Genomic DNA, 23173 nt, shown 5'->3' with positions numbered 1-23173 from the left:
TCAGCAGGACACAAGGCCAAGGGTGTCATCTCGGGTGTGGGGAAAGGAATCATGGGAGTGTTCACAAAGCCCATTGGAGGAGCTGCTGAGCTCGTGTCACAGACTGGCTACGGTATGTCGGTGGGAGCCCAGTTGGGCCAGCGCAGACGTTACTGAGTGATTCCTCTTATTGGATACTAAGGGCTCCAAAACCGTAGTGGTTTTTCTCACCTCCCTATGCTATTTACACAGAATAGAATTGTACTACCAATAAAAAATGACCATAAAATTGTAGAACCAGGAAATCAATGAGCAATTCCAATTATGTACACTGAAGAAATGTTTTACAGTACATTGAATAAAATAGACTGATGAAAATAAACCAGGTTAGAGATTGAGAGAAGCATGGAAAAATATTACAGCAGAAGAAAGAATTACTACTTTTTCCCATGAGAAATTTGGACGGAAAGACAGGTTATAAGGCAAGAAGATACCCTTAAGCGATGGTGTATTTGGAGACGGAGGGAGGAGTGTATATCTATCCGTCTGTGTGTATGCACGCATAGATCTTGGGCTGTGAGAGCCTTCCTACCTGCAGGTGCCCTCCTGAAGGCTCCTTGCAGCCAGACCAAGTCTCCTGACCCACGGAAGCAAAGCACATAGTCTCAACTGCAAACCCTTCCCCTGGCAGACAGCTGTGCAGAACTTGGGCTTGACACTACTTGCACCTAGACAGTGGGGTGCCGGGGCCTCTCGCCATGCCGGCCATGTGAACACATGAGCGATGGGCACAGGTGAAAGGAAGCAGCACCGCCCCAGTCGATGTTCTGCGTGCTTAGCAGAGCACATTCTGGTAACTCTCCATAAACAGGTGACTGGAATTACTTTTTCTACCTAAAATTTGTACCATCCTTTTGGTCATGAACAGGCTGTGCTCCGATCACAAACTACAGGAGGGCTTGCCTACCGGCCAGACCTGGAGCACTCTGGGTCTGCACCTGCACCTGGCTCTCAGGCCCGCAGTCTGCACCCAGCAGGTCTGACAAGGGCCACCAGACCAGGTATAAAAACAGCATCTGCAGGGAAGGGAGCGGGGGAGGCAAGCCCACACTTCAGGCCCATCCAAGCGCATCCTTTCAGAGACCACACAGATGGCGGCATGTGCTCCTATTCGCTCTCCCACTCCACCTCCCTCTTCATGTCTCTCTCCTTCCTTCTGTGAATGACGTTTTCACTCACAGGGAAACTGCCAGTTACAAGTGGAAAATTTTAAACTCTCTTATCAAATACTTATCGTTACACATTAATTAATACAGTATTCCTTTTGAGATAGACTCCAGTGAGTCAGTCAACTCATACTTCGTAAATTATTTTGGTTTTGAAAACGCCATTGGCCCTCCCTGTGTTTCCCAGAGCCCAGGAACCCTCCCTTGTGTAAGAGCATCTCAGAACAGAGCTTCACATGGCCTTTTTGGTTTCCATCACTCTTGTAAAACTTTTATTACCGCACTGAAGGTTTTACAAACCACTAACTCTTAGTCTAATGACTGTGCCTCGTTTATAAACATTTACAAGCCCTCAGAAAGCACACATGCTGTACCATCTTTGGTTCTGGAGAGGCTCTGTGGAGGCCTGTGTGGCTGCTGCTGGGTGCCCTCGCTTGGGACTGGCACCAGGGAGAGCATGTCATAAACTGGAGGTCCCAAGAGCGCTCATAAATGTATATGGATTCGTGTTTAACAGCTGGATTAAGTCATTTAGCATTAAAATACCGTATCTAGGCAAATGGCGGGCCTGTGTTGTTTTTTAATTCTCTGACCGGCCACAGCATGGATGCAGAGGTATTACTAATGTTAGCAAAGGAAGTCAACGAACAATCTTCTCGCCTCTTTTTTTTTTTTTTAACACAAAAATTGTAGATGACGTGTTCATGACCAGTGACCCTCGGGAGCATTATGCTTCCTCTGAGTGCTGGTCCTCACAGGGCCTGCGGCACAATCGTGGTTTAGTCCTGTAGCTAACGGGAGAGCACCAAGGCTGAGAGCGCTGTAACATTTAATGGTTATCTATATACCTGCTTCCAAAGATGTGACATCACTTTGGATCGGTAACGTTTTATGGATGGCTCTGAGCAGATGACATCACTGTAGCAGAGAGCCATTTCGCACAAAACAACTAGTAAAACTCTCGTACTTCTCTCCCCACAGGTATTTTACATGGAGCTGGACTTTCTCAGCTTCCCAAACAGCGCTATCAGCCAAGTGATCTACATGCCGACCAGGCTTCAAACAGCCATGTCAAATATGTCTGGTAAGATTACTGAGGCACTTGTTCAACTTTACATCCATGTCATATATTAAAAGCTCCTGGCTCTTCTCAAGCTAACGGGCCGTGCTTCTCAGGGAGCCTGAGGGGCAACCAGTTTGGGCACTGGCACCTCGGGCAGTGCAGACATCCACGAGGCTCAGGCAAAGGCTGCGCTCCGTTTGGGGCGGCCGCAGAGTCCAGCGTTGGCAGGGAACACCTGACTGCAAGAGGATCCGAGACTCCCTGCAGACCAGTCTAAGTAGGGGTGCCATTTCTCATGGGAAGAAAAGGAACTAGGCAGAGCCAAGGGAAATCTCTGTCCCCAAGAGAAGCCTGGTTCTGTTGAGCAGAATCAATTTGAAAATTAAATTGGCATTTACAGTTCAAGCTAAAAATTAACAGTTGGATTGGTGAGGACCACTGGTCCTGGGGGATCTTCGTGTGGTATTGCCCTCCCCTGGGTAAACAGTGAGTAATGGTAAGTGACCATCTTTCCAAAGTTGACTCCTGGTCTCACTTTTCTCCTTTTGAACAGGAAAATGCTTCAGTCTCTGGGCAGACCAGAAGTCCACATGGCCCTGGATGTGGTTCTGGTGAGGGGCTCAGGCCAGGAGCATGAAGGGTGCTTGCTGCTGACGTCAGAGGTGCTCTTCGTGGTGAGCATCAGCGAGGACACACAGCAGCAGGCCTTCCCCGTCACAGAGATCGACTGTGCACAGGACAGCAAGCAGAACAACCTGCTCATCGTGCAGCTCAAGCAGCCGCGAGTGGCCTGTGAGGTGGAGGTACTTTTCAGGGACCAGGGTGACTGGGCAAGCTGCAGGCTGTTTGCTGGTACCCAGGCATGTCTGAGCTGCAGCCTCTAGTGTGGCAGCTGGCAACCAGGAGAGCTGCTAGACAAAGGAAGCAGTGTGGAGGGCCACTGCAGATAGGTGCTGGGGACCCCTCCCGGGTGTTCATATGAGCCTCACACAGGAGGGCCCAGCAGGTGGCCAGGGAGTGTCAGGGCCTGGGGCTGAGCCACTGTGGCTCAGGAGGCTGATCTGGCTTGGTTGTTGGGGCTGGGCTGCTGCAGGAGGCAGGACAGGACAAAGGAACATCGAAAAGAGTGGGTCAGTACAGAAGGGTCAGGATCTGTGCAGCAGTTCCACAGGGAGCCCCCTGGGCTGCCTGTGGCCTGGGCGTGGCACTGCAGCAAGTCTGTGGGTAGAGAAGAGGACTGCTGCAGAGGGCGGCACCATGAACGAGTAAACAATAGACAGAACCTCTCTGAGCTCACAAACCAGCTCCCTCCCCTACTCCCAACCCCAGAGATTTGGGTAGCAAAATCTTATTAGTTTTCTCTCCACTATTCACTGATTTGTACTGTGACTCTCTGGTCCCATTCCCATAGGACAGTTTCACTTCCCACAAGTAGCATAGGGCACTTCCTGGGGTTGGTGCCTAGGATCCTGGAGCAGTTCCCTATTCACCAAGGTCTGACTTCTGGCTCCTGGGAACCCTAAATTGATGTAGAAGTGAGTGCTCAGGTGAACAGGTACTGCTGGGTGTCAGGAGTCAGAAGTGAGCCATGACCACAGTATCCCCCTTGCAGTCTGGCCCAAGGTAAACAGATTACCTTCTGGAAAACTACTAGCTGCTGTAGCTCCCAGGTAATAACTTGGTCTGTGGAGCACTAAATGTTAAACCTAACAGGCACCTTTTTCCACACAGCAAGCTGGAGCCTGCTGTTCCTAGCTTGGGGAATGAGTGGCCCCAGCACAGGATGACAAACCTGCCTCCATCAGGTCCTGCATCTTTTAGTTATTTTCTTCTTGATGCAGGAGCCTGTGTCCCCGACACCACTGTTCGGGTAAAATTATCTGGGAAGATGGAAAGCAGCCAACCACAACAACTCTAAGATTTCTCTAGTTTCTTGGATCCTAATCAGTCAGGCTTTAAGCTGAGGCTTGGCACCAGGACTACATTGCTGTTCTGAGTTGATGACTTTCTGGGAATAAACAGAGGTCAGATGTCCAGGCTGACTTTATTAGATCTGCCAAAATCTTCTGATCCATTTGACAATAAAGCAGTGGTGATCTGGCTACAGGACTTGGCAGGGGATAGTATCATTATCTTCAAGTCCTTAGTCCTTAACAAAAAACCTCCAAGGCCCTAAGGAGTATCGGGGACCATCATTATTCTTTAGCTGTTTGGGAAATATTTCAGATCTTAAACTACTGAGATTGGAGACTTATCTTTTGCTGTTAAACTGTCTCTACTGTCAATTGTGATCCTTCTCTGTCTTTCGCTTTTCTGTTTGAGGGTACGATCGGGAAGAATCATAGCTGAAAGGAAACAGGCCTGTTTCTCTAGGGGTTATTGAGATGACAGCTCAAGTCACCACCCTGAGAAGTTGCAAGGCTTATTGAGACCACAGAATCAGTTTGTGGTAGACACTGAAGCTCTGGACACCGTGCTCAATACTGGTTTTGCACTGGTGTGCAGGGATAGGAGAGGGTGGGGACTAAGGAATGGCCAGCATAGCAGCAGCAGAAGATAACTGCACACTTGACCATTAGCATGACCATGAAGACAAGCAGAGCTCACAGAGCTCGCCGGCCCAGGCTGAGGGAAGACAGCAGCGTCGTCAGCCTCCACTTCCTGCTCTCTGCATATATCCCACTTTACTCCTCCCAGACTCAGCCGCTAGAATTACTGTGCCCTTCAATCTGTGTCCGTAAACTTTGCCTCCCGTACTTATCCCCAAAGAAAACCTAAGCTGCAGAGCATTTTTGAAAGCCAACCCTTTGTCTAGTGATGGAATCCAATGTATTCTCAGTATGGCGGTGGCAGGTATATGGTGGGAGCAGGTTGGCAGCCCTGCTTTGGTGTCAGTTTTCCTCAGTTGCTCTGTTCAAGTCAGTGCATCCCAACATAATCCATACGCATAAGGCCGGGCTAAGCAGCACACGCTCTGTGAAAACTAAGGGCAGTATTTTAAGGTCTTTACACATAAAATGGCTTTTCTAGTTTAACACTTTTGCCTTAGATGCTAGAAAACAAAGTTCCTTTGAATTCTGGAAGGAATTAATTTGTAGATGACATCACCATTCAGCATATTCAAACATGGCAGGATTCGGATTTTTTTAAAATCAGCATTTGCTTTTCTTGGTTAAATGCAGCCATTTTTAGGGGTTATAATTGCTTAATATGCCTGGCACATTATTGAAATCCCTATGAGCAGCTTAAAATGAGTCAGAAGGTCAATTTATTCCTTGGCCAGGTTCCTTTCACAACATGGGTTTTCCTGTGCTGCTGTTCAGGAGGAGCAATTAAGACTTTTTGTGTATTCCAAGCTTTCCAGCTGAATCCTGGCCCCATCAAATGATATCATCAGGGCTCTGGCTTTTGCCTAGTGGCGCACAGCTTTCATCTGTCAGAATCTTTGGGGGCCTTCCCCCCAAGCTTAAAAACAAGAGGCCCAAACTACAGGATGCTCTACTCCTCTGGCAGGCCGCTTTGTCACTAATGTCTCACTGCCTTCTCCAGCCTTTAAGACACTCAGCTGTACTGTTTCTAAACCTTACACAGAAACATCTCTTAAAAAGAACAGAGAACTAAAAAGCTCTCATTAAAATGTTCATAATTCTTCCAGAGTGGTCTGCCAACATTCAGTAGGTAAAAACCACTGAAAGGTCATGGCTACCTGATTCTCTCAGCTCAGTGGCTTCCCCTGCAGACTTCCCACTCAGCTTGATCTACACTAGATACAGGTCTTCAGCAGGGGAAGAATTTATAGCTCCAGCTGCCTTTGATGGGCGCTCAGAAAATCTCACTTTAATACTTAGGTAGTGTATCTCGGATCTACTCAAGTTCTACTGAAGATGAGCCAGACTTTTATGAACCATAAATGTACTTTACATCCTCCCTTTTTTCCATGAAAATTTCCCCCTTCTTTGCCCAGTTTTCTATTTTCTCTGGCTTTGAATCCTAGTATTTATAAAAAACAGAAAATGTTACAGTTCAAAAGGTATTTATTTCTTTAATGCTCTGTCCAAAGCCACTGGTCTGAGGGATGTTTCTCTCCACTTTTCCTGTCAGTTAAGAGTCTCTCTGAAGAGGTCTGGAGAATCAGGCTAACAGCTCTCCTTTCAGGGTGCTGAGTTTAATGTGGATTTAAGCAGAGGAAAGACATGTTTCTTCTTTGTTCCTGGGCTGGTTAGTAAAGAACAATGACAGATGTTTTAACAATGAGTCAAAATGTTATCAAGTCATCAACTTCAAACATGGGAATTTTACACAACACCCAGTGCTTATTCTGAGGTTGCCCTGATACCCTTATATGGAGCCTTTGTAACACTGCTCAAAGTGCAGTGTTAGCATTTCACACCTGAGGGGAAAATCAAAAGGAAGCACTGTTTTGGATAAAATGTGACCTGAAAAGCATAATGTACAAATACCTAAGGCACAAGAGAAGAGTAATTTTGTTATAGAAGTCTCATTAAGGGTCGGGCAACTAATAAATCCTTTACTTTTGGATCCCAGGTTGATGGAGTCCGAGAGAGACTGTCAGAGCAACAGTACAGCAGACTTGTGGACTACATCACAAAGACAGCCTGTCACCTGACCCCCAGCTGCTCTGCCACGCAAACATCATGCCCTGTGGTGGCTGTGGAGCCTCCTCCTTCGGCTGTTAAAACCTACCATTATTTGGTCGATCCACACTTTGCTCAGGTCTTCATTAGTAGATTTACCATGGTGAAAAATAAAGCCCTGAGAAAAGGGTTCCCTTGAGTCCTCTCAGAGGCTTGTGTAATTTATTTTTGAAAAAAAGAAACCCAAGCCAGCAGGTGGCATGGTGGTTAAGGCTGCTGGATCCCACATGATGGACTGCATGGTTCAAGTCCAAGACCTGGCAACTTGAAAAAACACATGTATGCCCAAAATCCCTAAAGGAGGGAAAAATGGGTAAGAGTATGTGACTGTTCTCCATGAGGGGTGCTTTCTCACTTTACTTTTCTGTCTCTGTAGCATATATGCTTCCTTGGCAAAATTTTTTTTAAAGTCCATTGAAGTCTAACATCCAACATGGACATAAGCCAATACTTTTTCTAAATAGGTAATTTTTTAGCCACTTCAAAAATTCAGACTACAACAAAGATACTAAAAAATAGAGTGACAAAAATTTGTTCCTTTCCCACATGGAAATAATGATTAACAGAATGTCGTATGTTGCTTTCTTACCACACATAGAAAATGCCTTTTTATGACATTTGCAAAACTTCCACTGTAACTTGGACCTGTTAATTCTCTGCTCTAATGCAAAATGTGGTCAGAGACCTTAGAATGGATAGCTAGGGTTAAAACTTCATTTCCACTTGAATCCGTCTGGGGCTGAAATACCACCTCTGCCTAATATTACCTTGTCTGCAAAGGTTTGAATTCTTGAAAAACAAGATTTTAACTTGTTAAATTTGTCACTTAACTGTGATGCTGTTTTCTTCTGTTTGGTAAACAAAAGCTCCTGTGTATCATTGATCCCTCTAAAGTCTGCAGTTTTACTGGAATTTATAAAATAGTCTGATTGTGCAAGGTATAATTTTAGGAAATGTTTTTTCTAGTTTGTTTTGCTAGGCAAACTTAAAGCAAATCTTTGTGTCTACTAATGAAACAGACCCAAAGTGCTCAGTTTACTTAGATTTCTTTAGTTCCATAAATATCAATAAAACACACCTACTAGGAACTCCCTTTGACAGTTCTTGGTGTACTGGAGGAGAGTGAAGAACCCCAACATTAATATCACAACACCAACCTAGAGTTTATTCTACTGAATTCTTTAAAAAAACATAAAGGTATTCCTAGTGTCTGATAATATAATTTTGCATCTATGAGTGCATTTGGCTCAAGATCATTTATCTCACCATCCAATTAATTAAATTAAAACACAGGGTTACTGATTTTTATCCTAAGTTGAGCCTATAATTGTTACCAACAATTGTGAGATGCTAGGAAATATAATTTCAAATGTTCCCTTATCTTCAATTTGACTTATGTGTGACATGTAAGAGTTACTACAATAACTGTTACCAGAAAGCAAGACTGTTACTGGGCAATTCAGGCTAATTATCAACAGTAGCTCCCCTTTTGTTATATAATATTCATTTAGGAAAGTGACAGTTCTGTAGCTCTCAAGAGTAACTATTTTTAAGAATGTAAATATGTATTGATTCTTGAATCTTTTATGGTAATTTTACATACTGCTTCTACAAATTGTTATATAAAATTGTTTAAATAAATAAAAGGTATCCTTGAACTACTGACCACATATAAATGTCTACTGTTACCAGGTTTTTTTACAACACAGGTTTTTTTCTCCACTTATACCTGCGTTTAATGTATCACTGGGACTCAAATTTTGCACAGGAGTTAAGAATAAGATACAGTTTTTATTATAATAAAAGAAACAACTTAGAATTAAACTAGCTTGGGACAGTTTTGTCTTAGAACTTACAGCAACTTTGATCTCAACAAAGACAAAATACAAAGAACAATCCTAAGACTTCCTCCAAAAAGTTACCATTGTTAGTTATTAACAGACATTACTTGTAGTTAAATAACTAAAAGTGTGTGTGTGTGTGTGTGTATATATATATATTTATAAATTTTAGTCAAATATATATTCTGTATTCTCTGTACATATTGTTCTTCAATAAAGCACCACTGAATAGGAACTTACAATCCAATGATCTGTTTCATCTGGTGGTAGGAAGTGCTATCAGATATCGGAGTGGCAATGAAGGCCAAGAACAGCTTTTACTGAAAGGACTTTCTGTTCCTTCTCAGAACCTACAGTACAGTAGTCTCACATGGGCTCATGGAGACCTCTTTAATCTGTAAATCCAAGGCCCACAACCAATTAACTGCATCTAGAATTATCTCACTCAAATAAACCATGTATTAAAGCAGTTGAAGATGTACTAAAACAAATTCTTAAGACATACTGAAATTGGGACCAAGCAGGCTGTGTGGTGGTTAAGGCGCTGGACTCCCCACATGGCCAAACATGGTTCAAGTCCTAGACCTGGCAGCTTGCTTTTTCACTTACCCTCTCTGGTCAAAATTAAAACAACAGAAAATAAAATTATTCTTTTTTAAAAATCCTGGAATAAAATTATCTTCATAAGGTTCATAAACTCCCCAACCAATTCTGGCTTTTAAGTGCCCTGAACTACCAATCACTGAGCAATGGAGCCAAGTGGTGATATAGCAGTAACACAACTGGGTCCACAGAGGACAAGTCCCACATACTCAGAACCTGAGTATGTCAGGTGTATGTACCCATGATCCAAGATGGCGAAAACTGGAATGGACTGTAGTGTTAAGACACTGTTGGGGGTACCTGCCTGTCTTGTTCTCTCTAAAGAAATAAATTTAAAAAACAAAACAAACAAAAAAACACACATTTGAGCCAAGATTTACTGTCCACAGTATTTATTTAACAAGAGAAAAACTATTCTTTAGCCCATGTATTCATATTTCAGGAACATGGCACCAATCCAGTGACATTCTGTGGAAAGAAACACAATAGTTTAGTTAATGATATTTTCTCTTTATACTCATTCATCATCCTCAAGACCAACTGAGGTCTACTACTACTAGTAGACTCCATACTCTGACCATTCACCTTTAGTCCCTGGTTTCTAGGTTCATTCTACTCCAAGCTATGGACAAACCATGCCATACTCTCAATGCAGTGTTAAGATGAAAACGTATCATTAATAGTTTAGTGAGGGACTAGCAGATGGCATAATGGTTATATTGCTGGACTCACAATCACATGTAATTGACTCCAGTTTAAGTCCCAGCCCAAAAGGCTTAAAACTCATATGGGGCACATGTGCGTGTATGCCCAAAATCCTGGCAGAAAATGGAGAGAAGACTGCAGTGTGGCCATTCCCCTGGGAGATGATTTCTTGCTTTCTGTCTCTCTGGTGAGCAAATGCACCCTACAGCAAAAATCTCTCTTAAAAAAAAAAAAAGTTCATCTTTTTTTCTTCAGCCTTTTTCTTTTCATATAATTTTCTGTAACACCTTCATGTCACTTTGTGAATGTCACTGCTTGCTAATGGACATAACTGTCTGTGAAAAAAATAATTTCTTTTATCTATTTTGCAGCCACTTGAAATAAAGTTCTGCTTTTCTACTATTTTAAGTAATACTATGGATATTTAGTGCACATATCTACCTGCATTTCAGGTATTTCCTTAAGATATAATACTAGAAAGAGAAAATTGTAGACTGTCGCCTTATATTAGACAAAAGTAACTTATAGTTTAAATCACCCTTGAATCTTTTAGAAAACAAGTCTTCCCAAACCCAAATATTTATTTTTAATGAAACTGAAATACACATTCAGGAAGAGTTGGCTTGAAAAAAATAACAGGTTCACATTCTCTATGTCATATCAAACTCATTTATTTATAGGGCATAAACCCAGACTGAAATAGTAGGTGGAAACTCTAATGCTATTTAAATTGTTCTCCCTTGCTTTTAGTTGAGCTTGATTGAATAAAGATGAATATATGAATTCATACATATCCATGCATTCTATGAACAGTCTCATTAGGTACTTAAAAAAGTCTTTTCCTCCTCCCCTCCCTCCCTTCTTCCTTCCTTCCTTTCATTCATTTATTCATTCAACTTTATTTATTTAACTTGACCAGAGAGAGAGAGAGAGAAAGCAAGCAGCCAGGTCCAGCACCCTTAACCACCATGCCACTGGCCAGCCCCTCATAAGGTAATTAATACATGTGTTCAAATCAATTTAGTGAATGACCTTTTATCAGCATACCAATCAGTCCTTTTCTAAATATAGAACTTTAATTCAGTCTGTCTATGAGGCATAAAGACTTTATGTACCTAACCAGAATCTGGAAGTCATCAAGTCACTCATGAACACACATACCTAACAAACTACAATATACACTCAAAAAAAGTTTTTGAGAAAGTCTCTCTAGAGGTTATGATTTTCCTAATGCCAATGTAGCAATAACCTGTGAAATGATTTTGAACACAAAAAGTAACTTCATACACCAGCAAGAAGGTGAACTACAAAATTCCAGATCCCAATCCCCCACAAAAATCACTGAACACCAGAGTTGCTCTCAGAACACTCCAAAAACCAGTTTAAAAGCTACAGCAACCAAATTAACATCTAAGTAAGAAAAAACTGCACTCCAGACATTAAAAAATTTATTAGCATTTTTGCTTGTCCTTGCCCCACTCCTTCCTTAGAACAACACAGCATGAGCATGGTCAGGAAGCTATGCCAGATACATATATCCTTCCTCAGGACAGAAAATAAAGAGTAAAACTTTCTTGCAACATTCTGGCAGGACAGAAGGCTTTGGAATGATATATTTAAAGAACTGGGGAAAAAACCTATCATGTGAGAATACTTTTATCTAGCAAAACTGTCCTGCAAAGTGAGCAAAATATTACAACATCCCTAAATAAATAAAAGCAATGTATTACCCCCAGACATGCCGTAAAAGAAATGCTAAAGGGAGTTCTTCAAGTTAAAATCAAGAGATATTAAACAGTAAGTAACTTGAAGCCATGCAAAAATATAAAGTTCTCTGGTAAAGGACAAACATAAATGTATGTGTTAATGTAATTTGGGCTTGTAAATCCACTGTTTTTTTTTTTTTACTGGATCTAAAAGACAAGAAAAAATTAATATCTATAGACTATATAAATGGGTAAAAAATACATGAAGATGTCATTTGTGACATCAATAACAGTGAAAGGTGTGGCACTGTAAAGGAGGGATTTTTGTATACAACTTAAGTTGTCTCAAATGGGTTATAACTTTAGCATGTTTTATGGAATCTCCATGAACCTGAGAGAAAATAAGAATATACACAAAATGGAATAGAGGGGATTGAAACATGTCCCACTTCAAAACAACTAAACAAAAGAACGTAGTAAAGGAAGAAGAAATACAAAAAAAGCTATAGCAGTATTCTTATCTGCAGTTTCACTTTCTGTGGTTTCAGTTACCCACAATCAACCATTATCCAAAAACGAATAAGTACAATAAAACAAGGTATTTTGAGAGAGACCAAATTCATATATTATAGAACATTGTTTTAACTGTTCTATTGTATTATTAGCTATTATTGTTAATATCTTACTATGCCTAAGTTATCAAGTAAGCTTTATCACAGACATGTAGGCAAGGGAAAATCATAGTACATAATGGGTTCAGTACTTATCTATGGTTTCAAATATATCCTGGGAATTTTGGAATGTATTTTCCAGGGAGATAAGGAGGGACTAATGTATAAATATACGGAAAACAAAACAGCAATAGATTACTTAAGGAAAGTACCTTAAATGTAAATAGACCAAACTCTCCAATGAAAAGACAAAAAAACAGAGATTCAACTATATTGTTATCTGAAAGACACTCAATTTAGATCTAAGGACACAAATAAGTTGAAAATAAAAGGATGGAAAAAGGTGTTCCACACATACAGTAACCAAAAGAGAATAGGGATGGCTATACTAATATCAAAGTAGACTACCTAAAAAAAAAGAGACAAAGAACATTAAGTAATGATAAAAGAATAAACTTACCACAATCTATTTATACATACATACAAACACACGCACACAAATGCACACACATCCCCCAAATGACACAGCTCTAAATATATTAAGTAAACAATTTGCCGAACTGAAGGAAAAAACAGCTCTACAATAGGAAATCCCAACAGTCAACTTTGAACAATGGATGAAACCACCAAATAAGACGAATGAATGAGGAAAGAACCAATACACATCAACTGGACCTAAAAGGTATGCACAAAACACACCATGCAACAAAGAATTACACTTTTCTCAAGTGCACATAGAACACTCTCCTGGACAGACCATATGTTAGGCCACAAAACAAGTCTTAACAAATTTAAAAATACAGAAAATCAGATTAATTATCTTTTAATAATAACAATAGCAAGGAAAAAAGCTAAAAGAAAACAGTAAATATGTTGATATTAAACAATAAACTCTAACAATCAATGGGTCAGAGGAAATCACAAGTAAATTTAAAAACATCAAATCAAGAAGGTAACTTGATACATTTTTTTAAAGAGAGGTTTTTGCTACAGGGCTCATGCACTTGCCAAAGAGAATGAGAGACAGAAAGCAAGAAATCACCCCCTAAGGAGGAGGTGGCCACAGCGCAGTGCCTTCTCCTCCATTCTCTCAGGATTTGGGGCACTAACGTACAGGCGCCCAGCATGAACTTTAGGACTCGAACCGCAGTCAACTACATACAAATCCAGCAACGAGTCTGCAACGGCATCTGCTGGTTCCCATAACTTTATACTTTACAAAATTCCAAAAAACAGGGCCGAGGGACCAGCAGTTGGCATAATGGCTATTTTGTTGGACTCCCATGTAGTTGACCATGGTTCGAGTCCTGGACCCGGTGGATTAAGCTCACGCCAGGTGTGTGCCCAAGATCTCAAGAGGAGAATGGAGAAGGGACTGCAGCATGACCATCCCCCCAGGGGGTGATTTCTCGCTTTCTGGCGATCTCTTTGTCTTTCTGGCTAGCGCACATGCCCTATAACAAAAACCTCTCAAAAAACAAACAAACAAACAAACAAACAAAACAACAAAAAACGGCCTAAACCCAAAGCTACCAGAGGGAAGGATATAATAGATACTAATAAAGTAGGCAATGACAAAAACTACAAAGAAAATCACCACAATCAAAAGTCAGTTCTTCTAAAAGATCAACAATATGACATATCTTACATAGACTTAAAGACTCAACTAAAAAGAAAGAAGTAGGGACATTATAACTGAGTTTACAGATATAACAAGTATTATAAAAGAATACTATGAACAACTGTATGCAAACAAACTATTGCACATAACCTAGATGAAATGGATCAATTCCTAGAAAAACAAAACCTACCAATAGTGATTCTGGAAGAAATAATGTCACCAGACCTATAACAATCAAAAAGATTCAATCAGTAATCACAAACTTCCCAACAAAGAAAAGTTCAGGACTCGATGGTGAATTCCACTACATATTTAAAGAATTAACGCTAATCTTTTCAAGTTCTTCCAAACAAATGAAGAAAATAGACTTCCACATTCATTGTATAAGGCCAGCATTATCCTGATGCCAAAGCCAAAATGACACAAGAAAACTACAAGCAAATATGACTGGTGAACACTGATGCAAAAAATATTCAGTGAACCAAATTAAACAGCACATTAAAAAGATAATACATCATGATCAAATGTGCTTTATCCCTGGACTGCAAGGATAAATGACTTACTATATATGAGTCAATAAATGGAATAGTAACAGAATAAAAAAATCATCTCAACAGATGAAGAACAAAACATGAAGAGTCAACACCCTTTCAGAACTAAAAAACAAGGTATAGAAGAACTATACTATACCTCAACATAGTAAGTCATATATGGCATGCCCCCAGCTAACATCACACTCAACACTGAAAAGCTGAAAAAGCTTTTCCTCTAAGGTCAGGAACAAGTGAAGGAAAGTCACTACTGCCACTTCTATTCAATACAATACCAAAAGCCGTAGCCAGAGCAATGAGACAAGAAATTACAGTGACTCTGAGCGGGGGGGTGGGGAAGTAAAATGATCTCTTTGTAGATGGCATTGACCTTAGATGTAGAAAGTCTTAAAGAAACACATACACAAAACCCATTAGAGCTAATAAATGAATCCAGAAAAGCTGCAGGATACAAGTCACAAAAAAATAGTTGTTTCTATACACTAATAATGAATTACCAGAATAGAAATTATAAAAATAATTCCATTCACAAAACCATCAAAAAAAAATCTTAAGAATATAACCAAAAACAAGAAAGACACGTTAAAAACTATAAAACACTACTGTAAAAAATTAAAGGTAAAGATAAAAAGCATCCTGTTGTAGATTGAAACATTAAGATGTCTGAAATAAGTTTAGCAATCTGCAATCCTAATAAAAATCCCTACAGCAGTGTTTGCAGAATCAGAACAATTCCATCCTAATATTCAGAGACTCCAAAAGAACCCAAATAACTAAACCAAATTCGAAAAAAACAAGTTGGAGGATTCATTAATTTCAAATTTACTATAAAACTACAGTAATAACAACAATGTGGTAATGACATAAAAACAAGACATATACACTAACAAACTAACTACAACAGAGAGCATGTAATCAAAGTCTTCCAAAATGGAGTCCAAATCATTCAAAAGAGAAAAATCTTAACAGTTTTGGGGAAACTAGATATCCACATGCAAAAGAATAAACGTGGATTTTTATGACACCATATAACTCAAAATCAATTAGAAGATCAAACAGTTCAGTCTTTTCAATAAATGGTGCTAGAAAAACTGGATATCTATCTGCAGAGAATGAAACTGGACTCCGTCTCTGATGGAGTTAATTCATAAAAATTAATTTAAAGTGGATTAAAGAATTAAATGTAAAAGTCAAAACTATAAAAAACTACTTAAGGCAACTGCAGAGAAACACTACATTTCAGATAAGGGACTAACAATCAGAATATGTTAAGAACTCGGGAACCAGCAGTTAGCGTAATGGCTATGTCGCTGGACTCCCACGTAGTCGACCGCGGTTCGTGTCTCGAACCCGGTGGCTTAAATCTCACGCCGGGCACGTGTGCGTGCGTGCCCAAGATCCTGAGAGGAGAATGGAGGAGAAGGGATTGCGGCGTGACCATCCCCCCTGGGGGGTGATTTCTCGCTTTCTGTCTCTATGTCTCTGTCTGGCGAGCGCACGCGCCCTATAGCGAAAACCTCTCCAAAAAAAAAAATTAAAAAAAGAATATGTTAAGAACTCAACGGCTCACACGCAATTTTTTTTTTTAATCCAACCAAAAATGGGCAATTGATCCAAACAGGCAACTCTCAAAGGAAGACATATTGTAAAATGGCCTAAAAGCACATGAAAAAACGTTCAATATCTCAGGGGCAGCAGTCGGTGTGGTGGTTGAGGGTGCTGGACTCCCACATGACTGACCACAGTTCGAGTCCCAGATCTTGCAGCTGTCCTTCTCACCTCACTTTCTCTCTCCCTCACTCTGTCCCTCTCTGGTCAAATTTAAATAAATAAATAAATAAAGTTTAAAATAATCCTTAAAAAAAGTTCAACATCTCGAGAAACATGTAAATCAAAATCACAAGGAGCTATCACCCTTAGGTGATTAAAAAAAAAAAAGCCAGTAATGAGTGCTGGTGTTGTGGAGAAAAAGACACCCTTGTGGTAGGAATGTAAATTAGCATAGCCACTATGAAAAAAACAGTATGGAAGGTCCTCAAAAATCTAAAATAGAACTTGAGTATGACCCAGTAATCCTACTCTTGGTTATTTACCCAAAGGACAGGAACATTCAGCCAGAGAGGCATCTGCATGCATGTCCATATTTACTGCAACATTATTCACAATATTGACAAAGATCAACTTAAATGGCCAACAAACAATGAATGGACTAAGAAAATATGATGAGCATAGAACACAATGTACTACCACGTGGCCACAAAGAACAAAATACTGCCATTTGACACAAAATGGACAAACCTAGAAGATACAATGCTAAATGAAAGAAGCCAGACTATGAAAGACAGATACTGTACATGCCCACTTTATAGCAATGTCCACACACTATGGTGGAAAATGAAGTACTCAGTGGCATGGAAGTAGAGTAATGGCAGATATTAGAAGCTCCAAAGGGGGATGGAAGGGTTTGGGAGAAAACGAGCACGAGCAACAGACACAAGAATGCATATAAACAAGTGGAACACAGTATGGAGTTGTACATCACAGCCCAATAAACATGCCACTGATGATTCAATATATACTTCCAAAAGAGAAATACATTATCAAATGTGTACATTATGCTCAGTGTTGAAGGCAATGAATATGTCTATATCCTTTATTTGACTTTTACACACTATATGCATTCTTTGAAAAACTGAACTGTACCCTACAAAGATGTACAATGAATGATTATTTGTAAACCAGGAATAATAATTTCTGTTTAACTTCTAGGACAGCTTGGTGGGGCTGTGGTAACACACCTTTCAAGCAATGCTGAATTAACGTGGAAGACTGCAAGTTCAGTTTCCCAGCTGACCTCTACGTGCTAGGTGTACATTATCCTGGCTGGCTGGTTAGACTATGTATGTATGGGGAGATCAAAGCATAAAACCATGTCAGAGTGCTTATTTTCCTCTCTCATACTCTCACGAAACAAAGAAACTAAAAAATTTTGGGCCAACCCTATAGCACAGCAATGAAGCACTGTGCAGAGGAAGCCCAAACACACAACGCTGACCAAGGTTCAAATCCTAGTCCCAATACTTTGTGGAAGATACCAGCCATGTCCATTTTCCATCCTATCTAGAATCCTGATAGGACAGAACACTGGAGAAAAATGAACTATGGCGTGACGGGACCCCATTAGGGGCAGGGAGGGTTTCTCTCTCTCACTTGCACATGCCCTCTAACACCAAAAAAAAAAAAAAAAAGAAAAAGAAAAAAACATTTCTGTGCAAAAGACACAACAGAATGAAAAGGCAATCTATAGAACAGGAGAAAACATCTGCAAATCATATATCTGACAGAGTTAATATCTAGAACATATAAAGATCTCATACAACTAATCCATTTCCCAAATGGGCAAAAGACTTTAATAAACATTTCTTTAAGCACAAGATTCAACACCACAAGTCATTAGGGACATGCAAATCAAAGCCAAAACAACACTTCAGGTCCATTAGAAACACTACTATTAAAAATAAAACAAAATTGGGACTAGCAGATGGTGTAGCAGTTATGTCACTGGAGTTCCACATGGCCAACCATGGTTTAAGCCCCAGACCAAATGACTTGAAATCACACCAGGCACGTGTGTATGCATGCCCAAGATCCCAGGAGGAGAACAGAGAAGGGAATACAGAGTGGCCACCCGCCATGAAGGGTGATTTCTCACTTTCTCTCTTCCTATCTCTTGGTCACATGTGTCCTTTAGCAAAAAATTTTTCAATGGTCTGTCTCTCTCCAGGGAGTGCATGTGCCCTGGGGCAAAAACCTCTTAAAAAATAAATAAATAAATAAATAAATAAAATTAAAAATATAACTGTCATATGATCTAGCAATCATGCTTCTGAATATATATCACAAAGACTTGAAAGTAGGGATTTGATGAGATATTTGTATACCTAAGTTTACAGCAGTATTATTCACAAGCATCTAAAGGTAGAAGCAATCCATCGTCTACTGATATCTATGGATGAGGGGATAAACAAAATACGGTATATAAACACGATGGATAATTCATCCTTAGTAAAGAAGGATATTCTCCTGAAAATCCTTCAATGGGTAAATCTTAAGAACACCATGCTAAAATAAATATGCCAAGTCTCAAAAAGACAAATACTGTACAATTCCACTTATATGAGGTTCCTAGAGTAGTCAAATTCATAAAAAGTAAGATGGTAACTTGCATGATCTTGGGGGTGAGAAAAATAGGGAATTATTTAATGGACATAGAACTTTAGTTTTAAAAAATGAAGACTTCTGGAGATTGGATGCACAATAATACAAACATACTTAACACTACTGAACTGTACAATTAAAAATGTTGAAATTGGTCAATTTTATGTTATTCGCATTTTTGCCACAATTGAAATATTTCTTTTTAAAAAATAATTCCAAAGAGCCATACTACCTTTACATTCCAAAATCACTTTGTACTCTGAAAGATACCAGCCTTCCTCATCTCTTCAAAATCTTTCATGGAATCATAATTTCTGTAGAAATCTGCATATGCTTTCTTTCTTGGTTCAGCCACAGCAAACTAAAAAATAAAATAATCCATTAGGGTTTATTTTCAGATTATTAGAAACTTAACATCAAAGACAAGGTGATTCACAATTATTCTGCATGTGTACATACACATGCACAAGGTGCTAGTTGAAAAATAGGTCACGATTCTCTTGCCTCAGCCTCTCAAGTAGCTAAGACTACAGGTATGCAATGCCTAGCTCCTGCAGATCAGTTCTTGCTCTGTTGCTCACACTGGTGATGTGCTCATAATCCTCCTGCCTCAGACTCCCAAGTAGCTGCAATTACAGATGCATACCACCATGTCGAGCTTTTCTAGCGTGGGCCAGGAATTGAACCCAGGCTTCCGATATGACTTCAATCTGCTAAGCAATGACATTCAGTATGTGGGTTATCACAACTAGGCCTGCAATAGGTTTTGACGCATCCCTTAATTTGAACTTGTCAAATCTAAAAGCACTCTCTCGAAATCATACAGCAGAGGGTGGTCCTTCTTACCTATGGAGAGATTATACCTTTTCCTGGGTAGGGTGTGTGTATGTGTGTGTTTGGTGGGAAGAGTACAGCCTAGCAAAAGCAAGAGGATGATACCCAAAAAGTCAAAAACTGTAAGGGAGAATACAACAGTTTCCCCTCCAGCAAAGTCTACATTCCCCCCCAAATGAAACATACTAAAATATTACGGTTCAATTTAAGCCACCATATGAATTTCAGAATTCAATTTGAAAATAGTTTGGTAACCTCTGAAAGGCACAAGAAACTTTTTCTGACAAGAACAATTCAAGGTGATTAACACTTCAACATGAGTAGTTGGCATGACTTATTTTATAAATGAGGAAATGGACTCCTGGACCACCTTCCCCCAACCCCCATTAGTGGAAGGTAACCGGGTCTGTAAGGGCAGCCTGCGACTAGGCAGGGTAGCTACCAGTTAGAAGGGGCAAGAATCCACACAAGAAGTCCCAAAGACCTGAACTTTAATAGTGATGATGACGACACAACTGAAAAATGAACTCTTCATATTTCTTGGTCCTTACTCCCACACTAATTTTCTCACCCATCCACCTTTATTCCACATTCATTTATTTTGTGCCCACTATGTGCCTGGCATCAGAGATCTCAAAGAACAAGCAAAGGATTTACTTTCTGTGTTTGTCTCTTCAAGGGGTCCCAAAGCATGGGTCCATTTTGCATTTTTGCTGTGTTCCCCCTCTTTGCTCTCAAATTCTCCCTAACTCAAGGTCAAAATCCACCTTTTCTATCAAAGAACTCTGACCCACGAACCCTTCAACTCAAACCACATTCTTTCATTTAGTTCTACTTTGTAGTGAGCTCTGATTTTTTTTACCTCAACTTGACTCTAAGTTCTTCAAGGATGGGGTTTAGTCATACACCTTTTGTAGCCTCTAAAGCATGTAGCACTCTACATTATCTAAAACTATACTGAATTTTAAAACTTCCTTTTATTTTTGATACTCTTATGCATCCACTTATGTGTAAGGCACTCATCAATATGGTGCCATCATAAAAAAGATATGGCATCTGCTCCTTATTGAGAATCACAGAATAGTGAAGAATGTGGACAACAAATGACTAGTTTTCAGTACAAAGACTTACAAAAGCAAAGTTCTGAATTCTCTCATGGGCTATGATGACAGCATGGCAATAAATACGTACTATCATAAACACTTTTATGGCAAAGAGTTGTAAGTATAACATGCAGCCTTTGATTAAAACAAAGGGAATAGGGGCAAGCAGATGGCGTAGTGGTTAAGTCAGACTTCCACATGGCCAACTGAGATTCAAGTCCCAGACTCGGTGGCTTCAAATTCACACTGAGGTGTGTGTGTGCATGTGCCCAAGATCCCAGAAGGAGAACAGAGGAGAAGGTATTGTAGTGTGGCCATCTCGCTGGGTGGAGGCGGGTAGATTTCATCTGTCTCTTTGTGTCTCTCTGGTAAGCCCATGTGCCCTACAGCAAAACTCTCCAAAAAAGGGGAATAATGTTAAAAATCCGCAGATGAGGCTGGTCCCACTGCACAGTGGTTAAGCATAGTGTATTGGGAGCCAGATGCCATATGGTTGATAAGCCTGAATACCAGCCCGTGTGTGTGTGCATGCCCCAAATTCTGATGGGTCGAAGAAATGAAGTTAACAGGACTGTGGCATGACCATATATATTTCATTGGTGGATGTTTTCTCTCCATCTCATTTTTTCTGCCTCCCCTCCCTGACAAGGGCACAACCCTCTGACAACAAAATAGTCCAAAGACAGCACAGTGTTAAAACGCAATTCTGTGACAATTCTTCAATGTGCCAAACAGAACTACTGTTTTACCCACTCCTCCACATACTTAGTTTCTATTATGGGCTGGTATTTTTTTTTTGGAGAGGTTTTTGCTATAGGGTGCGTGGGCTCGCCAGACAGACAGAGACAGACAAAAAGCGAGAAATCACCCCCCAGGGGGGAATGGCCATGCCGCAATCTCTTCTCCTCCATTCTCCTCTCGGGATCTTGGGCACGCACGCATGTACATGCGCCCGGCGTGAGTTTTAAGCCACCGGGTCCGGGACGCGAACTGCAGTCAACTACGTGGGAGTCCAGGGACACAGCCATTACACTAACTGCTGGTCCATGGGCTGTTTTCTCCCAAAACTCATGGGCTCAAGTCCCACCTCCCTAGCCTTAGAATGTAACATTTGGAAAGAAGGCCTTTTAAAAGGTAACTAAGTTAAAATGGGATCTTTAGGGTGGGTCTTATTCCAGTAAGAATGATGTCCTTCTAAGAAGAAATTGGGCTACAGGCATATGTCCACAGAGGACCAGGTGAAGACAGGAAAGACACCCCTCTACAATGTAAGGAAAGAGGCCTCAGAAGACACAACTCTGGGGACAAACTCCTAGCCTGCCAGATCTGTGAGTAAATGTCTGTTTAAGCCACCCAGTCAGGGGCTCTCTAGATAACTACCATGCCTTCATTTAAAGACGCAAGACAAGCTACCTAGGGAATATGAAGTAGTTTTCATCCCAAAGGTTGAGTACAGGGCAGATAAAAAAAGAAAATAATGTGCTCCTTTAAAAGATTCTTCACAGGGCTAGCAGGTGGGGTGGTGGTTAAACATGCTGGATTCCCACGTGGACGGCTGTGGTTCAAGTCCCAGACTTGGGTCTTGCTTTCTCACTTTCCCTTTCTCTCTCTGGTCAAATTTAAAAAATAATAAAAAATGGAATTAAATAAATATTTTTTAAAAGATTCTTCACTAATTATGAAAATAAAAAACTTTTAAAACTAAAAATAGACTTTATGATCTTAAGTTTAAAAAAAAAAAAACTTACCTTATAGAAAGCTGCAACACTCAGGGATACAATGAATGCTCCAACAATATGAAATCGCAGACGCTTGGCCAGAAGACCACGCATCTGAGGTTTCGCCAAAGCACTGGAAGCCATGGCAGTTACTGTGCCTGAAAGTAAAATAATGAAAGAAAATCTTAGAACAGAACAAGATACCTAGAAAACATTCCTGCAAAACATTTTTTTAGTAACTCTACAGAGACACAGGAGTGGACTGACTCCTCCTCCTTCAAAGCCTCAGGTATTTAGAGGCTCTAGCCTACATCATCTTTTGCCCCATCTCATCTGCTGAACTCAATGGACACACCACCAGTGAGCCAAAACTTTACAAACAAAAATCTTTGCCAACTACCGGAAAGGTAAGCGGTGGCTCTGGATCAGAAACGACAAGGGCAAAACGTATGTATGGCATTTACCCTAGTAACTAACAACTCATTAAAACCTGGTGACAATTCTGTAAAATAACGCAGCACCGACGTTCACCAAGTTCGCACGGACTCGGGAGAGAACCTAGCAGTTGTCTCGAAGGCCCAAGCTCTGGAACCGCTACCCCGCCGGATCTCATCCCGGCCTGAAGGCTGCCGTCCGCCGGCAGCCCCTACAGACCTGCCCAACTTCGACTAAACGGGGA

The 23173-nt window shown here is 40.5% G+C and overlaps 2 protein-coding genes across 2 annotated transcripts in view; one reads left to right on the top strand and one right to left on the bottom strand.

Annotated features, from left to right (window-relative positions):
• Positions 1-7071, top strand: part of VPS13B (vacuolar protein sorting 13 homolog B) — an 806861-nt gene extending 799790 nt beyond the window's left edge. Inside the window, exons 60-63 of the mRNA XM_027776225.1 lie at positions 1-112; positions 2187-2289; positions 2822-3071; positions 6814-7071. Of these exons, the coding sequence (XP_027632026.1) occupies positions 1-112; positions 2187-2289; positions 2822-3071; positions 6814-7062 (714 nt within the window). The 3' untranslated portion in view covers positions 7063-7071. The remainder of the gene's footprint in view (positions 113-2186; positions 2290-2821; positions 3072-6813) is intronic.
• A 2671-nt stretch (positions 7072-9742) lies between these two features.
• Positions 9743-23173, bottom strand: part of COX6C (cytochrome c oxidase subunit 6C) — a 14043-nt gene continuing 612 nt past the window's right edge. The window contains exons 2-4 of the mRNA XM_006159711.3: positions 22525-22652; positions 19072-19200; positions 9743-9835 (exon numbers count right to left, since the gene is read on the bottom strand). Of these exons, the coding sequence (XP_006159773.1) occupies positions 19087-19200; positions 22525-22638 (228 nt within the window). The 5' untranslated portion in view covers positions 22639-22652 and the 3' untranslated portion in view covers positions 9743-9835; positions 19072-19086. The remainder of the gene's footprint in view (positions 9836-19071; positions 19201-22524; positions 22653-23173) is intronic.

This window comes from Tupaia chinensis, unplaced genomic scaffold (genome assembly GCF_000334495.1).
Source record: "Tupaia chinensis unplaced genomic scaffold, TupChi_1.0 Scaffold000646_1, whole genome shotgun sequence".
NCBI lineage: Eukaryota > Metazoa > Chordata > Mammalia > Scandentia > Tupaiidae > Tupaia > Tupaia belangeri.
The sequence above is the reverse complement of the archived record's forward strand: the minus strand, read 5'-3'. Positions and strand labels throughout refer to the sequence as shown.